At 40.6% G+C, this 25981-nt stretch overlaps 1 protein-coding gene across 4 annotated transcripts in view; it reads left to right on the plus strand.

Annotated features, from left to right (window-relative positions):
- HOOK3 (hook microtubule tethering protein 3) overlaps nt 1–25981 on the plus strand; it is a 125044-nt gene that overhangs the window by 62382 nt on the left and 36681 nt on the right. For all 4 annotated transcript variants that reach the window (XR_012416407.1, XM_005563239.5, XM_065519169.2 and 1 more), the window contains exons 7-13: nt 920–982; nt 3060–3143; nt 8216–8379; nt 10399–10539; nt 11942–12143; nt 17219–17329; nt 18350–18437. Coding sequence is in view for 3 of the 4 variants with exons in the window: in XM_005563239.5 (XP_005563296.1) it covers nt 920–982; nt 3060–3143; nt 8216–8379; nt 10399–10539; nt 11942–12143; nt 17219–17329; nt 18350–18437 (853 nt within the window). In the remaining variant the exon portion in view is untranslated. The remainder of the gene's footprint in view (nt 1–919; nt 983–3059; nt 3144–8215; nt 8380–10398; nt 10540–11941; nt 12144–17218; nt 17330–18349; nt 18438–25981) is intronic.

A 25981-nucleotide genomic window follows, 5' to 3' on the forward strand; every position in this document is an offset into this window, starting at 1 on the left:
CAGGCGACTGGGACCATTTGAGTCTCTCCCTGACAGTTGTCATAACCAGAATTCTGTTCCCTTCTCCCCAGAGATCCAGAAGATCTCTGGATCTTCTCTCTTTGCAACGTAAGGGTTAGGGCGTCAGTGTGTGTGTGTTATCATTAAACATTAGCCAGTAATTTTTGCTAATACTGATGTTGTCCACATTTGTTCTTTAGAAATAAATGGTATTGCTATTTTTAGTGAGAAGCCACTATTTTTAAGTATGTAGCCACATTTTAATCTTAATAACTTGTTTTTGTGATAAGAATAAGTAATACTAGATTGTTATTACTAGGCTTGCAGTGAAAAAGAGCGTCAGGATTTAGATCTCTAATTCAATTTATTATTTTATTTACTTCTTTTTTTCTTGCCCTGTCTTATGGTGCTGATAGCCCTCTAATTTTATTTATTTGTTTATTTATTTATTTATTTATTTTTTTGAGAGGAATCTTGCCCTGTCACCCAGGCTGGAGTGCAATGGTGCCATCTCGGCTCACTGTAACCTCCGCCTCCCAGGTTTAAGTGATTCTCCTGCCTCAGCCTCCTGAGTAGCTAGGATTACCAGTGGGCGCCACCATGCCTGGCTAATTTTTGTATTTTTAATAGAGACAGGTTTCACCATGTTGGTCAGGCTGGTCTTGAACTCCTGACCTCATAATCTGCCCTCCTCTGCCTCCCAGCCCTCTAATTTTAAATGAAGGCATTATTCTGGAGTGGGGACAAAAAAAGTTCCAGACTCAGAAGCTTTAATGTAATGCAAAGTGTTTTACATGTGTGTTTTCATTTTAATTTTTATATTTCTATAGTGGCTGGGTATTAATCTTCTTATGTTAAGTATTTTATGTAGAATGTCTTTTTTGTCTTATAGTTATAGTCATTTAAATCTTGATTTCAGCTGATGAGTAAAGAATCTCCTGTCTCTGCTGGAAATGATGCCTATGTTGACCTTGATCGCCAGGTATATAATTTTACATTGTTTTTATTCATGAAAAGGTTGAAAAGGATAAGCTTCAGATGTTAATGAGAAGAATGGGTTAAAATTGCTTTTGGATTATATTGGTATAATTCTTTATATTTTACCTAAAATTTTAAGTACATAAGCTATTTTACTAATGGAATTTACACATTTATAATTAAGTTTGTAATTTGTAATAAAATGCATTTGCAATTAAAGTGCCATTGCATAACCTACTTTGAAATAGGTTAATTTTTTAGTTTATTGTGATTCCTGTTTTCTAATCATGAATTTTTATTTTTCTGTTAGTGATAGCAATGTGCCACATTTAACACAATAGATGTTACAGCTTATGATTATATGAATCATAAGAATAAATTCATGTCATTTGCTAGAAAAATGAAATATACAGTTGTCATTTTCTTGAAAAATGACATGTCAGATTCCTGGAAAATGACATGAATTTATTTTTATGATTTGTATCTAATGCAAAAGATACTTACCTTTTATTTCCTTTTGTCAGTTGAAGATGTCTTCTCGATCCCACCCCTCATTTCTGTGAAGTAGTGAATAATTAAATGCTCTGAAGAACTACTATATTTTTAAAGGAATCCTGCAATGTATTTTTATGATTTTAACAGAAAAGTTACTTTGTACTTTTAAATATCGCTTCCTTTTTTTTTTTTTTTTTTTTTTGAGACAGAGTCTCAGTCTGTCGCCCAGGCTAGAGTGCAGTGGCACTATCTCGGCTCACTGCAAGCTTCGCCTCCTGGGTTTTCACCATTCTCCTGCCTCAGCCTCCCCAGTAGCTGGGACTAAAGGCGCCTGCCTCCATGCCCAGCTAATTTTTTTTCTATTTTTAGTAGAGATGGGATTTCACCATGTTAGCCAGGATGGTCTTGATCTCCTGACCTTGTGATCCACCAGCCTCAGCCTCCCAAAGTGCTGGGATTACAGGCGTGAGCCGCCGCGCCTGGTCTAAATATCACTTCTTAATGAAGTGTTAATTACACTGTCAAGTTCTGTGTTCAAGCTGTTTTGTACATCTCACGCAATACATGAATAGAAATCTTTGTTTTCTTTGTCTTCTTTCACTCCCTCCCCATGGTTTCAAAATGTTTTGCAGAAAAACCTTTGGACATGTTGCAATTTTCACCCAAGCTTTAATTTTTTTTTTTTTTTTTTTTGTCTACTACACAGAGGTTTGGTCACATGAAATGAAGAGACAATAAAATTTTCTTTCAATCAATTTTTTTCATACTTTTGCTAACTTAAAGAGTTTATATAGTAATGAGATACAACTCAGGAATGTTTGGTTTATGTTGACAGTAAATAAATTTTTTAATGGTGCTACACAAATTAACATAAGATTTTTTCCTTCAGAAATATTTTTGTTTTCTTAATCTCAGGAGATGCAAATTTTCATCATATTCTAACTCTTTTCACGAGAGTTTTTGATAGTTTTTTTTTTTTTAACTTTAAGTTCTGAGATACCTGAGCAGAATGTGCAGGTCTGTTGCATAGGTATACGTGTGCCATGGTGGTTTGCTGTACCTATCAACCCATCATGTAGGTTTTAAGGCCTGCACTCATTAGGTATTTGTCCTAATGCTATCCCTCCCCTTGCCCTTCCATAAGATTTTGGTATGACTCTCCTTCGCCCACCCTCAGCGTAAGGTTTTAATATGACTAAAACACTTGTGTTGAAATGTTCTAGCTGCATATTCTAACAATTAAAATCCCTATTCCTCTAGCACATACGTATTTTACGAAGGTAAAATTTCTCAGTTATTAAAGAATTATCCTTACCAAGAACCAGGTAGTCTAGATCAAAAAAGATGCATAAAAAAACTTGATATGGGGAATGAGCCAAATTCAAAGGACGGAAAAGACAAGACAGAGTAAAAGAAATTAAAGTTAAAAGTGCTGTCTTTGTACTCTTCCACAGGATTCTTGATTTCCTCCTGTACCCTTCCCTCTTCAAGAAAGAAAGGGGAGAAATGTTTTAATTCTGTGTTGAACATACAAAGTAATTGTTACCACTTCATATTAAAATGTTTATCTCTTTGTTTCTAACCAGCTTAAGAAAACTACAGAGGAACTAAATGAAGCTTTGTCAGCAAAGGAAGAAATTGCTCAAAGATGCCATGAATTGGATATGCAGGTAGGAAATTTGTTCTGTGCACTGCCTCTTTGAAACATACCACTGTTAGTACCACCAAATGTGCTGTGTACTGCCATATAGTACATCTTAACTATAACGCAACTCTTTTTTAGGGAAAAAAATGGCTGGGCGCAGTGACTTACACCTGTAATCCCAGCACTTTGAGAGGCTGAGGTGGGGGGTCACTTGAGCTCAAGAATTCGAGACCAGCCTGGCCAACATGGTGAAAACCCATCTCTACTAAAATACAAAAAATTAGCCGGGTGTGGTGGCGGGCGCCTGTAATCCCAGCTACCTGGGAGACTGAGGCAGGAGAATTGCTTGAACCTCGGAGGCAGAGGTTGCAGTGAGCAAGATTGTGCCACTGCACTCCAGCCTGGGTGACAGAGCAAGACTATGTCTCGAAAAAAAAAAATTTTAAGTAGAATTGTCCAAACAAAAAAATTCAAGAGCATAATTAAAGTTGAGAATACCTTTCACAAATAACATACAAGAATAAGATTATTTGTCTGGAATTTACTTTGACTAAAGTGGGGGACATACATGGGAGACATAGTTGGCCATGTTTTGGTACTTGTTAAAGCTAGGTTATGCATATGTAGAGTTCATAATACTTTTGTAATAGAAGAAGCATTTTGCTTTGAAAGGCATATGAGTTGGTCATTGCATTGGATGCATATTGAAGAAAGTAATCACATCACACTTGTTGGGTTATCTAGGAAATAATATTTACAAAGTCATAATGTAAGTGCTGTTAATTGCATTTCAGATTTTAGAATTTATATACAAATGCTAAGAGTTATAAGATTACATTATTTTTATAAGCAGAATATAAGTATCTTTGGTAACATAAAATTAAATTTATATACTGAGATTGGCAAACTACGGCTTGCTTTCTGTTTTTACAAATACAATTTTATCATGGCTCCTTTATGTATTGTCTGTGGCTCCTTTCAGGCTTCAATGACAGAGTGGAGTACTTGCCTAAAACATTTACAATATGGTCCTTTACACCAGAACAGTTTGCCAATCTCAGGTATGGACAGATTGCAAAATGAATGATAGTGTTGCAGAGAGGTTATGAGAAGAGAAGAGGTAGTCCTACAGCATGTTTTGCTGTGGAGAAAACAGCAACACAGTCATAAGCATGTAATCTTTAATGTAAACTTTATTGGTTTTCAACATTTAGAATTGTCCTATAGAGAAACATTATTGTAAAAGTTAAGATGCCAATGACAGAGTTTGAGAAGTAAAACAGGAGTGATGAAGGAAAGGGACAGCCAGAAATGATGGCTTTCATCTTACCAAGTAGGACATCTAGAACTACTTCTACAGGGAGACAATCATTACATGGCTAACTGCTCCTTGTCATCCAACCTCAGCTCAAAAATCACCTGATTTATTTGTCATAAAATGTCAGGCACTGGAATGCATCAGGCACTGAAGTAGGTCTAAAGTAGGTCTCTTCAGGAAGGCCTTCCATGTTGAGTAATCCCAAATAATCAACCAGTCTTTTTTGTTGTTCTTATTTTAATTCTCTGTGTACTAGGCTGTATTGTTATAAAGAAATACCCAAGGCTGGGTAATTTATAAAGAAAAAAGACGTTTAATTGGCTCACGGTTCTGCAAGCTTTCCAGCATGGCTCCAGCATCTGCTTCTGGTGAGGGCCTCAGGAAGCTTCCAATCATGGCAGAAGGCAAAGGGGAAGCAGCTGTGTCACATGGCAAGAGCAGGAGCAAGGGGTGGAAAGTTGCCATACGCTTTTAAACAACCAGGTCTTGCAAGAATTCCCTCACTTATGAGGACACTACCAAGCCATTCATTAGTGATCCAGTGCTGTGATCCAAACATCTCCCACCAGGCCCCACCTCCAACATTCGGGACTACATTTCAACATGAGATTTGGAGAGGATAAATATCCAAACCATATCACTCTGCATAGCACTGCATAGCACTTTTTATTTCTAGTTTTTACATGTATTTATTAATTTACTTTCTTGTGCAATGATTTGTTTTTACTTATAATTTGCTTCGAATATATAACACATGAGTAAGAACTTCCCTTTTTTCATCTCCATATCCCTTGCACTTAGAAAAGTGCAAGGATACCATACCTAGCTCATAGTAGGTGAGTGAGTGAATGAGTGAGTGGGTGGGTGACTGAGTGAAATATCAATAAGTAGTTTAAAGTTGCAGAGGTGATCAGTGAAGGAAGTGAGAATAGTGATTATATTTATGGTAGGAAGGAATGGCACAAGTTGCTGTAATCAAACATGTCAGAGGAGAGAGTCACTAGGTAATGTCTAAGGTTGATAAGTCAAGAAATAATTGTGTAACATTATTTAGATATGGAAAGTAACAACCAAAAGCAGTAAAATTAGGAACAGTAAAAACTGTTCTCTGGAGAGTGGGAAAACTCCATAGGAAACTGTAGCTTTTCGTTCGTTATAAGCCCCTTTGCTTTGTTATTTTCTTAAATAATCATGTTTATGTTTCGTTTTGTTTTTTGAGACAGGGTCTCACTCTGTCACCCACGCTGGAGTGCAGTGGTGCAATCTTGGCTCACTGCAACCTCCGCCTCCTGGGCTAAAGCAATCTTCCCACCACAGCCTCCTGAGTAGCAGGGATTACAAGCGCACACCACGACGCCCAGCTAATTTTTTTATGTTTTGTACAGTTGGGGTTTCGCCATATTGCCCAGGCTGGTCTTGAACTCCTGAGCTCCAGTGATCTGCCCACCTCCATCTCCCAAAGTGCTGGGATTACAAGTGTGAACCACCACGTCTGGCTCATCATTTTGTTTTTTGAGACAGGGTCATGCTCTGTCTGTCATTTAGGGTGAAGTGCAGTGGCATGATCACAGCTTGGTGCAATCAACTTCTTGGGCTCAAGTGATCCTCCCACCTTAGCCTTCCAAATAGCTGGGGCCACAGGCACGTACCACCAGGCTTGGCTTAATTTTTGTTGTTGTTGTTTTTTTTTTTTTTTTGGTGGAAATGGGATCTTGTTATGCTACCAGGCTGGTCTCAAACTCCTGGCCCCAAGCAGTCGTACCACCTTGGCCTCCCAAAGTGCTTGGATTGTAGGCATGAGCCACTGTACCTGCCCTGTTTTTTTTTGTTTTGTTTTGTTTTGTTTTGTTTTTGAAACAGAGTCTTGCTCTGTCGTCCAGGATGGAGTGCAGTGGTGTGATCACGGCTCACTGCAGCCTCGACCTCTTGGACTCGAGCAATCCTCCTGCCTCAACCTCCCAAGTAGTGGGGACCACAGGCATTCACCACCACACCCAGCTAATTTTTTATTTTTTGTGGAGACAGGGTCTCACTGTGTTGCCCAGGCTGTTCTCCAACTCCTAGCTCAAGTAATTCTCCTCCCTCAGTCTCCCAAAGTACAAGGATTACAGGCATGAGCCACCATGCCAGCCATGTTTGTTTTGAAAATTAGATTCTTTTTGTCTGTTGTTTGTGTGTAAAATGGAGTTCTGCTATATATATTGACTTTTTTTGGTCTGACTTCTTTTTTTATGGTGTTTTTTTTGTTTGTTTTTTTTTTTGAGACTAAGTCTTGCTCTTGTCCCCTAGGCTGGAGTGCAATGGCAAGATCTTAGCTCGCTGCAACCTCTGCTTCCCAGGTTCAAGTGATTCTCTTGCCTCAGCCTCCTGAGTAGCTGGGATTACAGGCATTTGCCACCATGCCTGGCTAATTTTTGTATTTTTAGCAGAGATGGGGTTTCACCATGTTGGCCAGGCTGCTCGAACTCCTGACCTCAGGTGATTCACCCGCCTCGGCCTCCCAAAGTACTGGGATTACAGGCGTGAGCCACGGTGCCCGGCCTTTTGTCTGACTTCTTACATTATTTTGAGATTCATCTGTATTGTAGCTGTAAATTCTTAATTATTTTTTATTGCTGAGTAGTTTTCTTTTATACAGGTTGAGTATTCCATATCTGAAATTCGTGATATTTTTGGATTTGGGGATATTTGCATTATATACTTACTGGTTGAGTGTCCTAAATCCAAAAATCCAAAAGCTGAAATGGCTCGAATGAGCATTTCTTTTGAGTATCATGTAGGTGCTCAGAAACATTCAGATTTTGAAGCATTTCTCAGTTTGGATTTTTAGATTTGGGATGTTCAACCTATATGATATACTGCAAATCATTCAGTCATTTGCTTGTTGGCAGATGTTTGGGTTGTTTCCAGTTTTCCTCCATCATAAATGAAGCTGCTATGAACATTCTTCCTAAGTCTTCGTGTGGGCATATGCTTTTATTTCTCTTGAGTAAACACCTAGGAGTAGGATGGCTAAATCAGTCATGTGGTTGTTGCATGTTTAATTATTTAAGAAACTGCTAAACTATTTTCCGAAGTGTTTGAAACATGTTATATTCTCACCACAAGTTTCTTTGCCAATATTTGGTACAGTCAGTCTTTTTAATTTTGTTTATTCTAGTGGGAGTGTAGTTATATAATATTGTGATTTTAATTTGCATTTCCTTGATAGCTAATGATTATTTATTAGTGTGCTTATTTGCCATCTCTGTATCTTGTCTGGTGAGGTGTTTTTTCAAATACGAAGTAGGAATGAATTGTCACTCTTATATCTTGCTCTGCACGTGCAGTATTCCAAAATGATGTAAATGTTTTAAGTGGAGATTGATTGTACTTCTTTAAAAATAGGCTTTAATGGCCGGTGCGGTGGTTCACGCCTGTAATCCCAGAACTTTGGGAGGCCGAGGCGGGCGGATCATGAGGTCAGGAGATCAAGACCATTCTGGCTGACACGGTGAAACCACGTCTTTACTAAAAACACAAAAAATTAGCCAGGCATGGTGGTGGGCACTTGTAGTCCCAGCTACTCGGAAGGCTGAGGCAGGAAAATGACATGAACCTGGGAGGCGGAGCTTGCAGTGAACCGGGATCATGCCACTGCACTCCAGCCTGAGTGACAGCGAGACTCCACCTCAAAAAATATATATATAGGCTTTAATTTGTAATGGTAATTCACAAGTGATTGAGCTGATGCCAGTGTAATTAGAAGAAATAACTGCCATCGTCCTGTATTCCAACAGGTTGCAGCATTGCAGGAAGAGAAAAGTAGTTTGTTGGCAGAGAATCAGGTATTAATGGAAAGACTCAATCAATCTGATTCTATAGAAGACCCTAACAGTCCAGCAGGAAGAAGGCATTTGCAGCTCCAGACTCAATTAGAACAGCTCCAAGAAGAAACATTCAGGTAAAAGACAACTCATTAAAATCTGATTTTTAAAAATTTGTTAGCTGTCATTTAAAGTTAAGAATATATTGGCCAGGCACATTGGCCCATGCCTGGAATCCCAGCACTTTGGGAGGCTGAGGCGGGCTGATTGCTTGAGTTCAGGGATTCAAAATCAGCCTGGCTAACATGATGAAACCCCATCTCTACTAAAAATACAAAAATTAGCCAGGCATGATGGCGGGTGCCTGTAATCCCAGCTACTCGGGAGGCTTGACATGAGAATTGCATGAACTGGGGGTGTGGAGATTTCAGTGAGCTGAGATCGTGCCATTGCACCCCCAGCCTGGGTAACAGAACGAGACTGTCTCAAAAAAAAAAAAAAAAAAAAAAAGATTATAATGTTAGGACTTCTGGGAAACTGTAGACCATTGAGGCTCCATAATGAACAACTTCTCAGAATCTCCTCATACAACATGAAACTACTTCACATCTAGGAAATGTTCTATCAGAGCGCCACCTTCCTTATTACTTGAAGACAGAATGCCAGAATAACTGAGTGACAGGAAGAAATCAGACACCAGCCCTCCACCCCACACCTGCCCCTCTGGGAAACAAAGGTGACTGAGGAAACTTTCAAGAAAGACTGAGGAAGAACATTTGTGAAGCGGCCTGCAGGCGAGTTGGCATGATCACCAGAAAGATTAAATTTCACTGAAAATCTGAAATGACTTTTGTTTGGAAAAGTAATGGTCAGAGTAGACCATAAACCACAGATTAGGGGTTTCAAAATAAGCACATCTTCGGGAAGAGCCAGATGCCATGAAAAGTTGCAGGCAGGGATTTTTAAAAGACAGATGGATTTATAGACTTATAGAAATCTATATATATGTGTGTGTGTGTATGTGTGTGTTTATAGAAATAGGCTTATTTAAAGGGGTGAGCTGATTTAAAAGGACAGGCAAGATTTAAAGGAACAATATTTCAGACATATTCTGTGGGAAGAAAAGTCCAAAAGAAAGGAAGAAGGGCCCTTTGACCTTTGGGTGGTGAAAGGAAAAAGAAGAAAAAGGAAAATATGTTCTGCAAGATAAGACAGAAGCACAAAATTGAAAGACTTATTAAGAGTCTGAAGAAAATACTTTGTTACGGTTTACTAAAAAGTGCATCATGACTTGTTTCTTACCTAGCCATAGATTTCTAGTGTTAAAACAGAGAAATTAAACATCAATTAGATTTTTACTTTACTGAGTAACTGAGTATGGTAACATAACTACTATTCTCGTTATTCCTTAGTGAAATGTTTCTGGATTTTTTTTTTCTTTCACCTTAACAGGAAAAAGTAATAAACTTTTCTTAGGCTCCTTAGAAACCTTAGAAACAGTCCATTCCCTTTGGTCCACATCAGTAGTTCAAAGAATGGTCGAGGCTCCTGGAGGTCCTCTGAGACCATTTTGAAGAATCTGCAAGACCCTCTGTTTTCCAACTATGTGTCTGCAAGGCTAGATTTTCTTCATATACTTCAGCCAAAAACAACATGTCACCAACAGATGAGTGTAGAAACAAATATGAGAACCCAGCTGTCTTCTATTAAAACAGATAATAGAATCACAAAAATGTAAAACAGTGCCACTCTTCTCACTTTTTTGTTTTAGAAAATAGTTATTTTTCGTAAACAGTATGTTGTTTTTATTAACATAATGGGTTTATTACTGTAAGTCACTGTGCCAGACCATATGTGTTAATTTTATAATTTTAAAAGCCCTTAAATAAATTGTATCTGCAGTTCTGAAAAGCATTGCATGTTGTCTTGCCTTCTGGTAGGGAAATAGTAACCAGTTGTCACCGTTCCCAAGACTTGGGACAGTGGAGTCCATTTTTATGACAGTTAATATTTGAGAATGCAGCTTGTGGCCACTAACATGGGAGACATATTCAAGAAGGCTTTATTCTCATGCTTTATATTTTTCTTTTACTGTTCTGAGGAGAATGAGGAGGCAGTAAATAGTGCTTTCTTGATCTATTATGTATTGGTTACAGACTAGAAGCAGCCAAAGATGATTATCGAATACGCTGTGAAGAGTTAGAAAAGGAGATCTCTGAACTTCGGCAACAGAATGATGAACTGACCACTTTGGCAGATGAAGCTCAGTCTCTGAAAGATGAGATCGACGTGCTGAGGTAAAAACCTCACCTTCACCTTCACTGCCCAGCACAGTTTGGCTCTAGTGTTAGAAACTCTAGGGTTTCTGAGCATCTAGCAAGCTTAAGAGCCAGGCTACCTGGGCTGAGATCCCGGGTCTACTGCTCATGCAACCTCTGTATGGCCGTTTGCTCATCTGCAAAATGGAAACAATACACATGCCTACCTCAGGTTTATATGAGGAATTGAGTGAATTTATATTTGTAAACACTTGCAACAGTGTCTGGCAATTAAGTGATACACAAGTGTTTGTAAAATAGAAATTCTGACTATCACTTCTTACTTGCACAGCTCTGGAACTGTTCTCTCGCCACGCCCGCAAGGCCTCATTTTCTTGCTGGGCCTTGTTGTTATCCCTTCAGTTCTCTCATGAGGTGCCTCACTCCCTGCCACCTCATTTTTTCACTCCTCTTCTTGTACAGTCTCCTATCCTCTGTTGATTATCTCAACCATCTACATTTTCTACTTTTGCTCTTTGAATACTGAGAACAGGGGAAATGCGTAATTGATAGTTTTGTGCTGCTGCCAGTCGGTGGCTTCCTTCTGAGCTGGGTTCTTCCCAATGACCCGCCCTCCCCCTGCTCATTGTCTCACTCACAGCCATTCCGATTCTTCAGGATTCTACTCCCCTGGCTGCCCTCCCCCCACACCTCCCATGCCTTAGTCTCAATAGATGACCTTGTCTCCTATAGCAGGGAAGAAAGAGGCCATGAACTGCCGGACTCTCCCTGTCTTTTGTCTCCTGCACCTCTAAACTTCACTGGGTTCCCATCCACCCTTTCTTTAGAGAGTGTAAACCTGTTACTCTTCCTCCTGTTCAGGGCTAATTCTTTCTTCAGTGCTCTGGACCTCCACCTTTCTGGCCTACACAGGGACTGTGTTACATCAATCCTCATTTCTTTTGCCTTTTGGATCTCTCTCCTTTGTACATGCACATGCACATTTAGGTCTCTTTAATCTTAAAAAGAGAGGGAGTTATTACTCTCTCCTTCCCACCAGAACCAAACTTAGATTACATAAGGTAAAACTGACGTTCTCTCCTCGACCCTACTATCTGCCCACACTGCCCCACTGAAGCTGCTATTCCGATCGTCACTGATAATTGCCAGATTATTTGGACACTGTTAAACTTACTTTTCTTTTGTGCCACATGTGACTCTGCTGGCTGCCCTCTCCTGCTTGGTTTCTTAAATTATTATTCTCCATTAAACATGTAATTGTAACTTAGGTCATATATTTTAACCTGTGCAGAAAATTAACCTGGAATCACTTTTGTCTTATTTCATTAGATGTGTGTTTCCTGGCAATCCTTCTTAATACTGAAACAATTTTACAAGTGTGGATGTGTTTCTGATTTTTTAATTTCCCATCTAATTCTAGACATTCTTCTGATAAAGTGTCTAAACTAGAAGGTCAAGTAGAATCTTATAAAAAGAAGCTAGAAGACCTTGGTGATTTAAGGCGGCAGGTTAAACTCTTAGAAGAGAAGAATACCGTGTATATGCAGAACACTGTCAGTCTAGAGGAAGAGTTAAGAAAGGCCAACGCAGCGCGAAGTCAACTTGAAACCTACAAGAGACAGGTAAAAGAAACACAGCATCTTGATGATGGTTTCAGGCAAGCTCTCAGTTATAGCATGTAGCTTACCAAAATTACTGACTTGTTTTCATGGTATTCTATTTTTTATCTTTTCTTTATTGTATTTATTTTTTTTAGGAGACTAAGTCTCACTCTGTCACCCAGCCTGGAGTGCAGTGGCGTGATCTTAGCTCACTGCAACCTCCACCTCCCAGGTTCAAGCAATTCTTCTGCCTCAGCCTCCCGAGTAGCTGGGACTACAGACGCATGCCGCCATACCTAGCTAATTTTTTGTATTTTGGTAGAGACGGGGTTTCACTGTGTTGCCCAGGCTGGTCTTGAACTTCTGAGCTCAAGTGATCCACCAGCCTCGGCCTTCCAAAGTGCTAGGATTACAGGTGTGAGCCACTGTGAGCCACCATGCACGGCCTATTGTATTTATTTATATTTATCTTATATTTAAAGAGCTTTAAACTCTCCATAGCAGGTACTTTTATTTTTATTTACTTATTTTTATTTATTTATTTATTTATTATGTAATACTTAAGAAATACACAAATGTAAAAGCATAGTTCAGTAAATATTCATGCTTGAATAAAACATTCTCTCCCCCTCCTCATTACAGGCAGCCTCCATGCTGCAGCTTTCATTCCCATTTGTCTCTCTATACTTTTGCTACATATATATATTTATCCCTAAAAAGTTATAGCATTTTGACATGTTCCAAAACTTTATATAAATTTTTTTTCTTTTGCTCAGTGAGATTTGTTTATCACGATAGGTATAGCTTTATAACATTCATTTCCGCTGCTGTATAGTATTTCAGTTAGTCTCTGTACCAAAATTTACCCATTTTCCTGTTAAGAGTCCTACAGGCTGTTTCAGCTTTTTTTCCTGTATTAAAAGAAATGCCATATAAATAGTATTGTACAGGTCCTCTACTATACATGTGTGAAGGTTTTACAACTTGATGGAATTTCTGTCTAAGAGTATCATCAATATAGTTAGATATTAGCAGATTGTTCCTTAAAGTTATTGTGTTACCAACAAGCAGTTTATATTACTGTTGCTTCACATCATCACCAACACACAGTATTGGCAAACTTTAAATTTTGCTGGCCTGGCACAGTGTCTCACGCCTGTAATCTCAACACTTTGGGAGGCTGAGGCAGGAGAATGGCTTGAGCCCAGGAGTTCCAGACCAGCCTGGGAAACATAGCAAGACCCCATCTCTAAAAATAACTTTAAGTTAGCTGGGTATGGTGGCATGAACCTGTGGTACCAGCTACTTGGGAGGCTGAGGTTGAAGGATCGCTTGAGCCCGGGCCTCAGAGGCTACAGTGAGCTATGATTGCACCACTGCACTCCAGCTTTGCTTTTGTGCTGCATGTGACTCTGCTGGCAACATGGGACATGTAAGACCTTGTCTTGAGAAAAGAAAAAATAAGTAAAATTTGCCAATTACATAGGTATAAAATGGTGTCTCCTTTTAATTATACTTCGTGTTACTCTGATTACAAATATATTGACTGACCATATTTCTTTTGTAAATTTCCTATTTTTATCTTTTACCCATTTAAAAGATTAAATCATTTACTGATTTCTAAAGGTTGTTTATATGTTCTAGATATTCTTCATCACTTGCATATATTTTTACTTAATCTCCTATAGGTCTATGACTTGGCCTTTTACTTTTTTGAGGTTGATAATTTCAGCATAATGAACTTCAAGTACTTTTATGATTTGTACTTTTTATATTTTAAGAAATTATTTCCTACATAAGTTTATAGTCTAATCTTCTCTATTTTCTTTACAAAGATTTAAAGTTTGTTTTGCACATTTAGGTATTTAATCCACTTGGAATTAATTTTTGTGTAGGGTGTGAAGTAGGGATCCCTTTGAGACTCTTTTTGTCTGTGTGGATAACCAGTCAGCCTACCACCATTTATTTAATAGTCCTTTATTCCACAATGACCTGCAGTTCTATCTTGTATATCTAAAGTATCCATGTTGTTTATGGGTTGTTTCTGGACACTTTCTTCTGTTCCCTTGGTATATTTATCTGTTCCTACACCAATATCACACTCAAGTTTTACAGATTTTTAGCAATTTTGATAGGTGGTAGTGCAGACTCTCATATTTTGTCCTTTTTCAGAAGTCTGTTCTCAGCCCTTTGCTTTCCCTTTAAACTCCAAACTCATGGGAATTGGAATTACTTCGACTCTCTTGATCAATTTGGGGAGAGTTGTTCCTGTCTGAACATGAGACCTTTCCGTGGTCTTACATGTCTTTCGGTTAAGTTTATTAATGTTCTTCTAAAGATTTTGTGCATATTTCATTGTAGTTACTGTTAGGTGCTTTGTGTTTTGGGTTGTTTTTTGAATGCAGTTAGATAGAGATACCATTTTCACTTTATTACTAATTTATATGAATGAAATTAACTTTTATATGTTGATTCTGCAACCTTGCCAAATTCTCATATTACTTCTGATAATGTCTGTAGATTCTCTTGTCAGAAGGGATATAGTAAAGAAATAAAAGGAATTTATGTCTTTTTTTTTTTTTTTTTTCTGAGACAGGGTTTCACTCTGTCACCCAGGCTAGAGTGCAGTAGTGCAGCCATGGTTCACTGCAACCTCGACCTCCCCAGGCTCGGGTGATCCTCCCATCTCAGCTTCCCAAGTAGCTAGGACCACAAGTGTGTGCCACCACACTCAGCTAATTTTGTAATTTTTGTAGAGATGGGGTTTCATCATGTTGCCCAGGCTGGTCTTAAATACCCGGGCTCAAGACATCCTCCTGTCTCGGCCTCCCAAAGGGCTGGGATTATAGGTGTGAGCCACTGCACCCAGCCCAATTTCTCCCTTTCTATTCCATATCCTTTTTTTTCTTCTTAATCAGCATACCCAGATTTCAGTACAACTTGGAGGGAAAAACAATAATGGTGGGAAAGCATTCCTTGTTGATTACATACAGAATGTTTTATTTTGCCAGTATATTACAGTTTGCTATATGTTTTTTGTTTGTTTGTTTTCGTCTGTTTGTTTGTTTTTGGTTTTTTGTTTTGTTTTGTTTTGAGACAGAGTCTTACTCTGTCATCCAGGCTGGAGTGCAGTGGCACAATCTCTGCTTATTGCAACCTCCACCTCCCACATTCAAGTGATTCTCCTGCCTCAACCTCCTGAGCAGCTGGGATTACAGGCGCCCACCACCATGCCTGGCTAATTTTTGTGTATTTTTAGTAGATGCGGGGTGTCACTATGTTGGCCAGGCTGGTCTCGAACTCCTGACTTCCGGTAATCCACCTGCCTTGGCCTCCCAAAGTGCTGGGATTACAGGCGTGAGCCACCGTGACCGGCCACTTCATTTTTTAAATGATAATATTTTGTCTACAAGCCTTCTTTGTGTGCTTTTTCAAATCTCCCTGGTTATTTTTGATGGTCTCTTACTCCTTTTTGTTTTTTATTTTATTTTTATTTATTTATTTATTTATTTTGAGGCAGAGTCTGGCTCTGTGGCCCAGGTTGGAGTGCAGTGGTGCAATCTCAGCTCACTACAACCTCCACCTCCCGGGTTCAAGCAATTCTCCTGCCACACTCTTCCGAGTAGCTGGGATTACAGAAGTGCATCACCAAGCCCGGCTGAATTTTTATATTTTAGTAGATACAGGGTTTCACCATGTTGCCGCCAGGGTGATCTCAAACTCCTGAGCTCAGGCAATCTGCCTGCCTCAGCCACCCAAAGTGCTAGGCTTACAGGTGTGAGCTGCCGTGCCTGGCCTCCTACTGCTTTTAAAATTTAGATTTTTCTCTTTATTTTTTTAAGTATGTGTATTTTGTATCTGATAATTCCAATCTGAAATCCTTAGAGATCTTATTCTATTATGTTTTGGTTGTTATTGCTGTTAATGTTTTCCACAGAGTCTTGTTCATTGTGACATATTTCTTTATGGCCTTTATAATTTTGGATTTTGCTCTTTCATTAGCTCATCTTTACCTTGGGGAATCCTGAGGCTCATGGGTTGAGGTTTTGTTTCTGTGGTCAATATGTGTGTTTGTTTATGGCAGATTTTCCACAGCATTACCAACTAATACTCCTCTAATTGCTTGGCTTAGGTTTTCCCAGACAATGCAAGTAGTAAAAATTCAAACACAAGTCCACGTATTATTAACAGGCTGTGATTACAAACTTCCAAGTTACCCTTTTTTCTTTTATTCTTACTTTTTTTTTAAGATAGGATCTCACTCTGTTTCCTAGGCTGGAGTGCAATGGTATGGTCATAGCTCACTGCAATCTTGAACTCCTGGGCTCAAGTGATCGTCCCACCTCAGCCGCCTGAGGAACTAAGACATGTGCTGCCACACCCAGCTAATTTTTAAATTATAGAGACGGGGTCTCACTATGTTGCCTTGTCTGGTCTCAAATTTTGGGTTCAAGCCGTCCTCCCACCTCAGCTTCCCAAAGTACTGGGATTATAGGCGTGAGCCACTGCACTTAACCCCCAAGTTATGCTTTTTTAATCCCAAAGCACTCAGTTTATTTTTCCAGCTGATGAAATTTTTTTTTCCTAATGCACCTATTTGCTGATTTGTTACCTTTGAGAGCCCAGGGTGGTTTAACAACCACTCATCTCCTTTTAAAGCTCTAGGTTCCTATTGACACCTCATGGTACCCAGAGCATCTGCATGAACTTCTCATTCTGGTTTTAACCTCTGAGGATTTCCCTTATTTTCTTGTAAGCTTAGCTATGCAATTGGAATCCCCCTGCCCCACTCCAGCATTTATTTTGTTTTATACAAAAAGAATTTCAGACTACCAGTTATCTCTATTGCTGGAAATGAAAATCCTATAGATTCTTGTATGATTTTGAACATTGTTACACTGGATGATTCTGGTTGGGAACCCATAGTAACTGGGCAGGTTTTTATTCCTAGTTCTCTCCACTGTGTTAGACTGCTGGATCATATGCATTTGAGTACTGGTGGGAGAGGGTTTGGTTTTCTTAAACCTATAGAAGAAAATAGTGATAATTTCTAATGTTTCAGATTATGTATAAGTAATGGTATCTTTCTGTATCAGGTAGTAGAACTACAAAATAGATTATCCGAAGAATCAAAGAAAGCAGATAAACTAGATTTTGAATATAAGCGGCTAAAAGAAAAAGTTGACAGTCTTCAAAAAGAAAAGGATGTGAGTATATGTATTAGGCATTTTGGTTTTGAGCGCTGCTAAAATTAAGGCATTTATGTTTAATTCATGTTTGGCCACATTAATTTATTTATGAATTTAAAAATTAGAAATCCTGTTTATTTTTAAGCTATAGGAGAATTCCATTTGTGTTTCAGAAATAAGGCAAAAAAAGTCTAAAGAATATTTTTATAATACTTCATTCAGATTTATTTTTTATATAGTTATCTTTTCTACCACTGTTGTCTCCTTTACATTGTTCTGCTCATGACTTTCTATAAGTTTGTGTAGCTTTCTTGTTTTCTGTATGATTAATAGAGGACTTTTTGTTGTTCAGCATATTTCAAATCTTTTAAAAATATTTCTACTTTTTCATGATTTATGAATATTTATTGTCTTTGTTCTTCAATGTTTTATGTCTAGTGAAAAGAATGTTAAGAAATTAGTGGCCGGGTGCGGTGGCTCAAGCCTGTAATCCCAGCACTTTGGGAGGCCGAGACAGGCGGATCACAAGGTCAGGAGATCAAGACCATCCTGGCTAATATGGTGAAACCCCGCCTCTACTAAAAAAATACAAAAAAAACTAGCCAGGCGAGGTGCCAGGCGCCTGTAGTCCCAGCTACTCGGGAGGCTGAGGCAGGAGAATGGCGTGAACCCGGGAGGCGGAGCTTGCAGTGAGCCGAGATCCCGCCACTGCACTCCAGCCTGGGCGACAGAGCAAGACTCCGTCTCAAAAAAAAAAAAAAAAGAAAGAAATTAGTTACTAATTGTTAAAGATGGAGTAGACAGTTTTGTTTAACTGTGGATAGCATATTGCCTTGCACATAGTAGATATCCAGTATTGTTAAATGGGAAAAATTGTTTTAATCTTTTCTTCCTTCTATGATCTTTCCATAGAAAAGCAAAAGGTAAAACATGTTCATGTTCACTATTGTTTATCATTCTATTAGGTAAGACAAAGGCGTCTGGTGAATAAATTCTTAAAACGTGAAGCTAACCCTTCATGTTTTTGTGTCTCTCCAGAGACTGAGAACAGAAAGGGATTCTCTGAAGGAAACCATTGAAGAGCTTCGTTGTGTACAAGCTCAAGAAGGGCAGCTCACAACTCAAGGTAAAAACGTTTTGGGAGCACAAACCAGATGATTTCTTTCTTTCATTTTTTTCTTTTCTTTCTTTTTTTTTGAAATGGAGTTTCACTCTTATTGCCCAGGCTGGAGTGCAATGGCACAGTCTCTGCTCGCTGTAACCTCTGCTTCCCGGATTCAAGTGGTTCTCCTGCCTCAGCCTTCCAAAAGTTGGGATTACAGGCACACCAACACGCCCGGCTAATTTTTGTATTTTTAGTAGAGACAGGGTTTCACCATGTTGGCCAGGCTGATCTGGAACTCCTGACCTCAGGTGATCCACCCGCCTTGGCTCCCAAAGTGCTGGGATTACAGGCGTGAGCCACCACGCCCAGCCAGATGATTTATTTCTAATAGTATAAATAAAACTATTTGGTTCACTTGAACATGATTGTACCAATAGATAAAAATGAAACATTGGGCCCACTTGCACTCCTCTTCGCAAAGCCCAGGCTCCAGCGATTGCCTTTTCTTATTGGTCCAAATGGTGGTCTGAACCCTCAGTCACTGAGCCAATTGCCAAATCAGTCACACCCGCTTTTTTCAGAGGAATGCGTAAAAGGCGGAGAGGAATCTGAAAAGCAGTTGGTTCGTCTTAGAAAATGGGCAACCCAGACAGTCTGTGTGGCTCCCTTCCATTCTGAGAGTACTGTGTCCCCTTATTTTTGACCTCTAAGCCTTGTGTAAAACAAGCACCCTAAGGAATCGCCCAGCAGTCCAGCTGTCCGTGTGGATGCCGAGTCCCTCCCAAATTGCAGGGCCTGGCTACTGATTGGCCATGAAAGGCCTCCTAGGCCCTCACTGGAGGATCTGAACGCCCCTCCTTGGCGTAGTGACTGGAAGGGGTGGCTCTGGCTAGGACAAGCAGCGGCCTGGGGAGAGTCGGTCACGGGTGGGGCGCACATAAAGAGTGGGAACCTGGGAGGCCGGGCTCTTGGGGGGTTGCGGGGAGGAGAGAGCCCACATGTTTCCTAACAATGAAGACACCACCAACCCCTCAGCGCCGACGGGCTGGGACACGTGCCTGACCTGTGTTCCCTTAATGAGGATTCTGTGCTGTTAGGGATTATTTTTATTGCAGCCCTTGACATTTCCGTACTTCATTTCTCAGTCAGCATTGATTTTTAAAACTCCCGGCCTAGTCTCTTGCCGCGGACTCATTCATCCCACAATTATTTAGCGCCTGCTGTTTGCCAGGCACTGTATGTATTAGAGCTGGAGATACAAAAATAAATTAGGCAATTGTGGTACAAGATAATAAGTGCTATAATTGAAACGTGTGCAAGGGCTGGTAGTGACATAAAGGATTTTCCTTGTGGATAGGTTTACCCAGAAAGGCTTCCCAAAGACATAGGATGAGTCAAGAATGAATGATAGGGCTTTAACAGGCCCATGAAAAAAAGTGGATGTTGACTTCTACAGCTTTTGAATTAGACGATGCTGCCGTGCTAATTTCTCCAAAGGAAAAACAAAAGTAGTGTAATAGAGGTATTCTTAATACTTCCCTTAAGATAGATACATATTTTGAGACGGAGTCTCACTCTGTTGCCAGGCTGGAGTGCAGTGGCGAGATCTTGGCTCCCAGGTTCAAGCGATTATCCTGCCACAGCCTCCCTAGTAGCTGGGACTACAGGGGTGTGCCACCACGCCCGGCTAATTTTTTGTATTTTTAGTAGAGACAGGGTTTCACCGTGTTAGCCAGGATGGTCTCAATCTCCTGACTGTGTGATCCGCCCACCTCAGCCTCCCAAAGTGCTGAGATTACAGGTGTGAGTCACCGCGCCTGGCCAAGATGTAGATGTAGATGTAGATGTAGATGTAGATGTGTGTGTATATATGTGGATGTGTATATATATATATTTTAATCCAAGTGCCATAAAAGATGTTTTAAATCTAATTCCTACTTTGTTGTAAATTGCTTTGGGCAGACAATTTAAGCTTAGATCCAGCAATGCTATTCAGGTTAGGGGCTGTCAGTGTTTTGTAGAAAAGGACAAATTTAGGCCAGGCATGGTGGTGACACCTGTAATCCCAACCCTTGGGGAGGCTGAGGTGGACAGAGGGCTTGAGCTTACAAGTTCAAGAGCAGCCTGGGCAACATAGCAAGACACCCCCCCACAAAAAAAAATTTAAAAATTAGCTGATCATGGTGGCATGTGCCTGTGGGCCCAACTACTCAGGAGACTAAGGCAGGGGGATCACTTGAGCCTGGGAGGCAGAGTCTCCAGTGAGCTGAGGTCACTCCAGTGAGCTGAGGTTGCGCCACTGCATTCCAGCCTGGGCAACAAAAAAAAAAAGAAAAAGAAAAGGGCCAATTTAGTAATAGGATAATTTGGCAAGGATGACAGAAACAAAGACTTAATTGCAACTTGAGTTTTTTAAACCTCATCAAGTTTGTGTAAGAATGGTGTTTCTTGGCCAGGCACGGTGGTTCATGCCTGTAATCCCAGCACTTTGAGAGGCTGAGGTGGACAGATCACGAGGTCAGGAGTTCAAGACCATCCTGGCTAACACGGTGAAACCCCATCTCTACTAAAAATACAAAAAATTAGCTGGGCATGGTGGCAGGCACCTGTAGTCCCAGCTACTTGGGAGGCTGAGGCAGGAGAATGGCGTGAACCTGGGAGGCAGAGCTTGCAGTGAGCTGAGATTGTGCCACTGCACTCCAGCCTAGGGGACAGAGCAAGACTCTGTTTGAAAAACAAAACAAAACAAAAAAGAATAGTGTTTCTTACAGCATGGTGGATAATGTTAGAATCACCTGGGATGCAGATTCCCAGGTCCACTCATGCCTACAAATCAGGGACTCGGGGGACAAGGTTCAGAAAGGTGAAATTTAAAACAGTGCCCCAGATGTTTTTTGTGCACATCAATGTTTTAGGCCCTCTGGCATAGAATAATGGAGGCAGATGTAAGGTAAAATTCATTTCCTCACTGTTGGGACATGTTGGGAGAACATGTTTGTATCTCACCTTTCTGTCATCCCCTTTGTTATCAGTGTGAGATCATACAGTCCTCAAGAAGTATTAATGAAATGACTTACAGAAAAAATTTTCTTAAATAACACTCTGTTGCCTGACACCCCTTATATAAGCAGAAAGGAGTCTGGGACTTCAGCTTCTAAAATGGGAACCATGCTAAGGATCAAAAAGTGAAGACACTTGGGGACCCCCTGTCTTGCAAATACAACCAACCACAGAAGGGCGTGAGAGTAGTTTCTTGGCTTCCTTGACTTCCTTCTCACTTTCCCTTGGTTGACCCAAAAAGACCCAAAGCTCAATCATTTAGGTGGGCTGATGATTCCGTATCATTCAAACTTTCAATCACTAAGAGGAAAAAAAAAAAAAAGATGTGTGGAGATATCCCAAAACATATTTAGGTTAACTTTATGGTATACTTTATTTGATTAAAACACTTAACCATTAGACTGGGCACAGTGGCTGACGCCTGTGATCCCAGCACTTTGGGAGGCCAAGGCAGGTGGATCACTTGAGGCCAGAAGTTGGAGACCAGCCTGGCCAACATGGCAAAACTCCGCCTCTACTAAAAATAGAAAAATTAGCCAGGCATGGTGGTGCGTGCCTGTAATTCTAGCTACTCAAGAGGCTGAGGCACAAGAATTGCTTGAACCCGGGAGGTGGATGCCACAGTGAGCTGAAGTAGCACCACTGCACTTCAGCCTGGGCAACAGAGTGAGACTGTCTCCAAAAAAACCCCAAAAAACCAAAACACTTAACCATTAAAGAAGGCCCAAAAAGATTCACAACTTTAAAAAGAAAACTGGTATGTACCATCATAAACATAAGGTGTCATAAATGTTGAATACCATCATAATGGTCTCTGCCCTGCAGCTTGAGCTAGTAACTAAACTCTCCAAGACTTGTTTTGTTCTGCAAAATGAGAATCATAACTTCTTTCTCCAGAGCCAGATGAAGAGTTTTAGATGCTCTTAGTAAGGCAAAGCACTCCCCAGTATGTAATTTTAAATGAAAACAGTATTAAATGTAATATAGAAAAAGTTGTGCTGTATTAAATGTAATACAGAAAAGTTGGCTGTAATACTCTGATACTCTTTCTTAAGAAGATATCAGATAACTATTTTCTTTTTTCTTTTTTTGAGATGGAGTCTCGCTCTTGTCGCCCAGACTGGAGTGTTTTTAAGACGAAGTCTTGCTCTTGTCCCCCAGGCTGGAGTACAATGGCGCAATCTAAGCTCAGCGCAACCTCCGCCTCCCAGTTTCAAGCGATTCTCCTGCCTTAGCCTCCCGAGTACCTGGGATTACAGGTGAACTGCCACCACGACCAGCTAAATTTTGTATATTTAGTAAAGACAGGGTTTCACCATGTTGGCCAGGCTGGTCTCGAACTCCTGACCTCAGGTGATCCGCCCGCCTCGGCCTCTCAAAGTGCTGGGATTACAGGCATGAGCCACCGCACCCAGCCACTTTTTGCATTTTTAATAGAGAAGGAGTTTCATCATGTTGACCAGGCTGATCTTGAACTCCTGGCCTCAGGTGATCCACCCGCCTCGGCCTCTCAAAGTGCTGGGATTACAGGCATGAGCCACCGCACCCAGCCACTTTTTGCATTTTTAATAGAGAAAGAGTTTCATCATGTTGACCAGGCTGATCTTGAACTCTTGGCCTCAGGTGATCTGCCCTCCATGGCCTCCCAAAGTGCTGGGATTACAGGTGTGTGCCACCGCGCCCGACCAGATAACCATTTACTCTTGACAAATCAGGGTGACCTAGTTTTGCTGGTGCCCTAAGATCACACCTAGTGGCAGGTAATTTAATGTTGCACACTTAACACAATTATTTCAAATATTAAATAGAATATGGGCCAGGCATGGTGGCTCGTGCCTGTAATCCCAGCACTTTGGGAGGCCAAGGAAGGAAGATTTCTTGAGTCCAGGAGCTTGAGTTCAGCGTGGCCAACACATTGAGACTCCATCTGTCTCTAAATATGTATTACAAAAATAAAAATAATGACTAGGTGCAATGGCTCATACCTGTAGTCCCAGCTACTTGGAAGGCTCGGATGGGAGGATCACTTGAGCCCAGGAGTTTGAGGTTACAGTGAGCCAAAACTGTGCCACTTCACTCCAGCATGGGTGACAGCGAGACCCTGTCTCTAAAAGAAAATGATAATTTTCTTTTAAGTACATCAGACTTCCTAAAGCAGTGATTTTTTTTCAACTAAGAAAAGTTGAGTAGGTGTCAATCCATTAAGGAACTTAGATCCTAAGGAGAAAACTGCTCTTTCTCCCAGGAAAAGAACCACACTTAGCTCAAGGTTTACCCCTCCCACTCCTTTGTCATCAGCTGGGGATGGTGGAGGCTGATGGATCGCTTGTTTGGCTTCACAGTTCACTCCCAGACTAGTAACCAGCCTGTGGCTTTTTAGTTACCTGGAACTGGAATTTTTCTTTTCCTCTGACTACAACATTCTTTTTTCCCTGCTCCTCTCTTTCATTTCACCTCCTTGCTCTCTCTCTGTTGTCTTATTAATCAGCTGTCTTCTTGCTTCATTTTCCAGTTTACCCAGCTGCACAGAAACCATTTTCATTTTGTTCTTACCACCACTCCCCTTCTTTATTCTCTTGACCTGTTTCTAGACCAAGCTGTAAAACCCTAATTGAGATATCCAAATTTTTTTTCTCTATTCTAGATTACCAAGGACAACTTAAGGAAATTATTATATATCTTTCTTTTTTTCACCAAAAGTATATCGTTTGTGATTATAACTGCATCCTCATTGCTGCCTCACAGTTCTTTCAGATATCTCTAAGCATCTCCACATGAGTGTTGTTTTTTCTTTTTCTTTTTTTTTTTTTTTTTTTTGAGGTGGAATTTTGCTCTTTTTGCCCAGCCTGGAGCACAGTGGTGTGATCTAGGCTCATTGCAGCCTCCGCCTCCCAGGTTCAAGTGATTCTCCTGCCTCAGCCTCCAGAGTAGCTGGAATTACAGGCGCCCGCCACCATACCCAGCTAATTTTTTGTATTTTTAGTAGAGACAGGGTGTCACCATGTTGACCAGGCTGGTCTTGAACTCCTGACCTCAGGTGATCTGCCTGCATTGACCTCCCAATGTGCTGGGATTACAGGTATGAGCCACTGCACCCAGCCTCTACATGAGTTTTTATGCAATTTCAAGAATCTCACCTGAAGTTTAACCCTTTTTCTCTCAGCTCTGATATAATCAAGAAACCATAAGCCCTTTCATGTAAACTGTCACATTTGTTTCTTTGCACCTATAAACCTATATGTTTTAACCTTGCTGCCATAGTTTGAATGTCCCCTCTGAAACTCATATTGAAAGTTAATACCCAATGTGGTAGTTTTGAGAGGTGGGGCCTTCAAGAGGTGATTAAAGCATGAGGACTCTGCCCTCAGGGATGGATTAATGCATCCATGGATTAATACGTTAATGGAGTAATGCGTCATCATGGGAGTGGTACTGGTTGCTTTATAAGAAAAAGAGGGCCTGGTGCAGTGGCTCATGCCTGTAATCCCAGGACTTTGAAAGGCCTGAGGCGGGTGGATCTCCTGAGGTCAGGAGTTTGAGACCAGCCTGGCTGACATGGCAAAAACTGGTCTCTACTAAAAATACAAGGATTAGCTGGGTGTGGAGATGGGCATCTGTAATCCCAGTTACTGGGGAGGCTGAGGCAGGAGAATCACTTGAACATGAGAGGCGGAGGTTGCAGTTAACCAAGATCGTGCTACTGTATTCCAGCCTGGGTGACAAGAGTAAAACTCCTCAATAAAAAGAAAGAGAGACCTGAGCAAACAAGTGAGCATGCTCAACCCCCTCACTATGTAATGCCCTGTGTTGCCTCGGGACTCTGTAGAGTCCCCACCAGCAGGCAGGCTCTTACCAGATGTGCCCCCTCAGTCTTGGACTTCTCAGCCTCTAGAATTGTAAATAATAATTTTTTTTTTTTTTTTGAGATGAGGTCTCACTTGTTTACCCAAGCTGGGATGCAGTGGCATGGTCTGGCCTCTGCCTCCTGGGCTCAAGTGATCCTCCCACCTCAGCTTCCCAAGTAGCTGGGAATACAGGCATGCACCATGGCGCTCACCTAATTTTTTGTATTTTTGGTGGAGATGGGGTCTCACCATGTTGCTCAGGCTGGTCTCGAACTCCTGAGCCCAATCGATCCACCCACCTCGGCCTCCCAAAGTGCTGGGGTTACAGGCATGAGTCACCACAGCCAGCCAAAAATAGTGTTTGTTATAAATTACTCAGTTTCAGTTCTGTTATAAGCAACAGAAAAAGGATTAGGACACCCTCTTTGTTTATGTATCCTTTGACCTAGCACTTTTGCTCTACGAATTAAATTTACCCTAATGAATTAAAGCATTGTTTCTAATAGTGAGATTTTGAAACAGCCTGAAAGTTCAGCAATACAGGAATAGTATTCTTGTTCAACTGTATACAGTAGAGCCATTTAAAAGAATAAGGTGGCCGGGTGTAGTGGCTCACACCTTTAATCCCAGCACTTTGGGAGACTGAGGTGGGCAGATTGC

Source organism: Macaca fascicularis, chromosome 8 (assembly GCF_037993035.2).
Source record: "Macaca fascicularis isolate 582-1 chromosome 8, T2T-MFA8v1.1".
Lineage (NCBI taxonomy): Eukaryota > Metazoa > Chordata > Mammalia > Primates > Cercopithecidae > Macaca > Macaca fascicularis.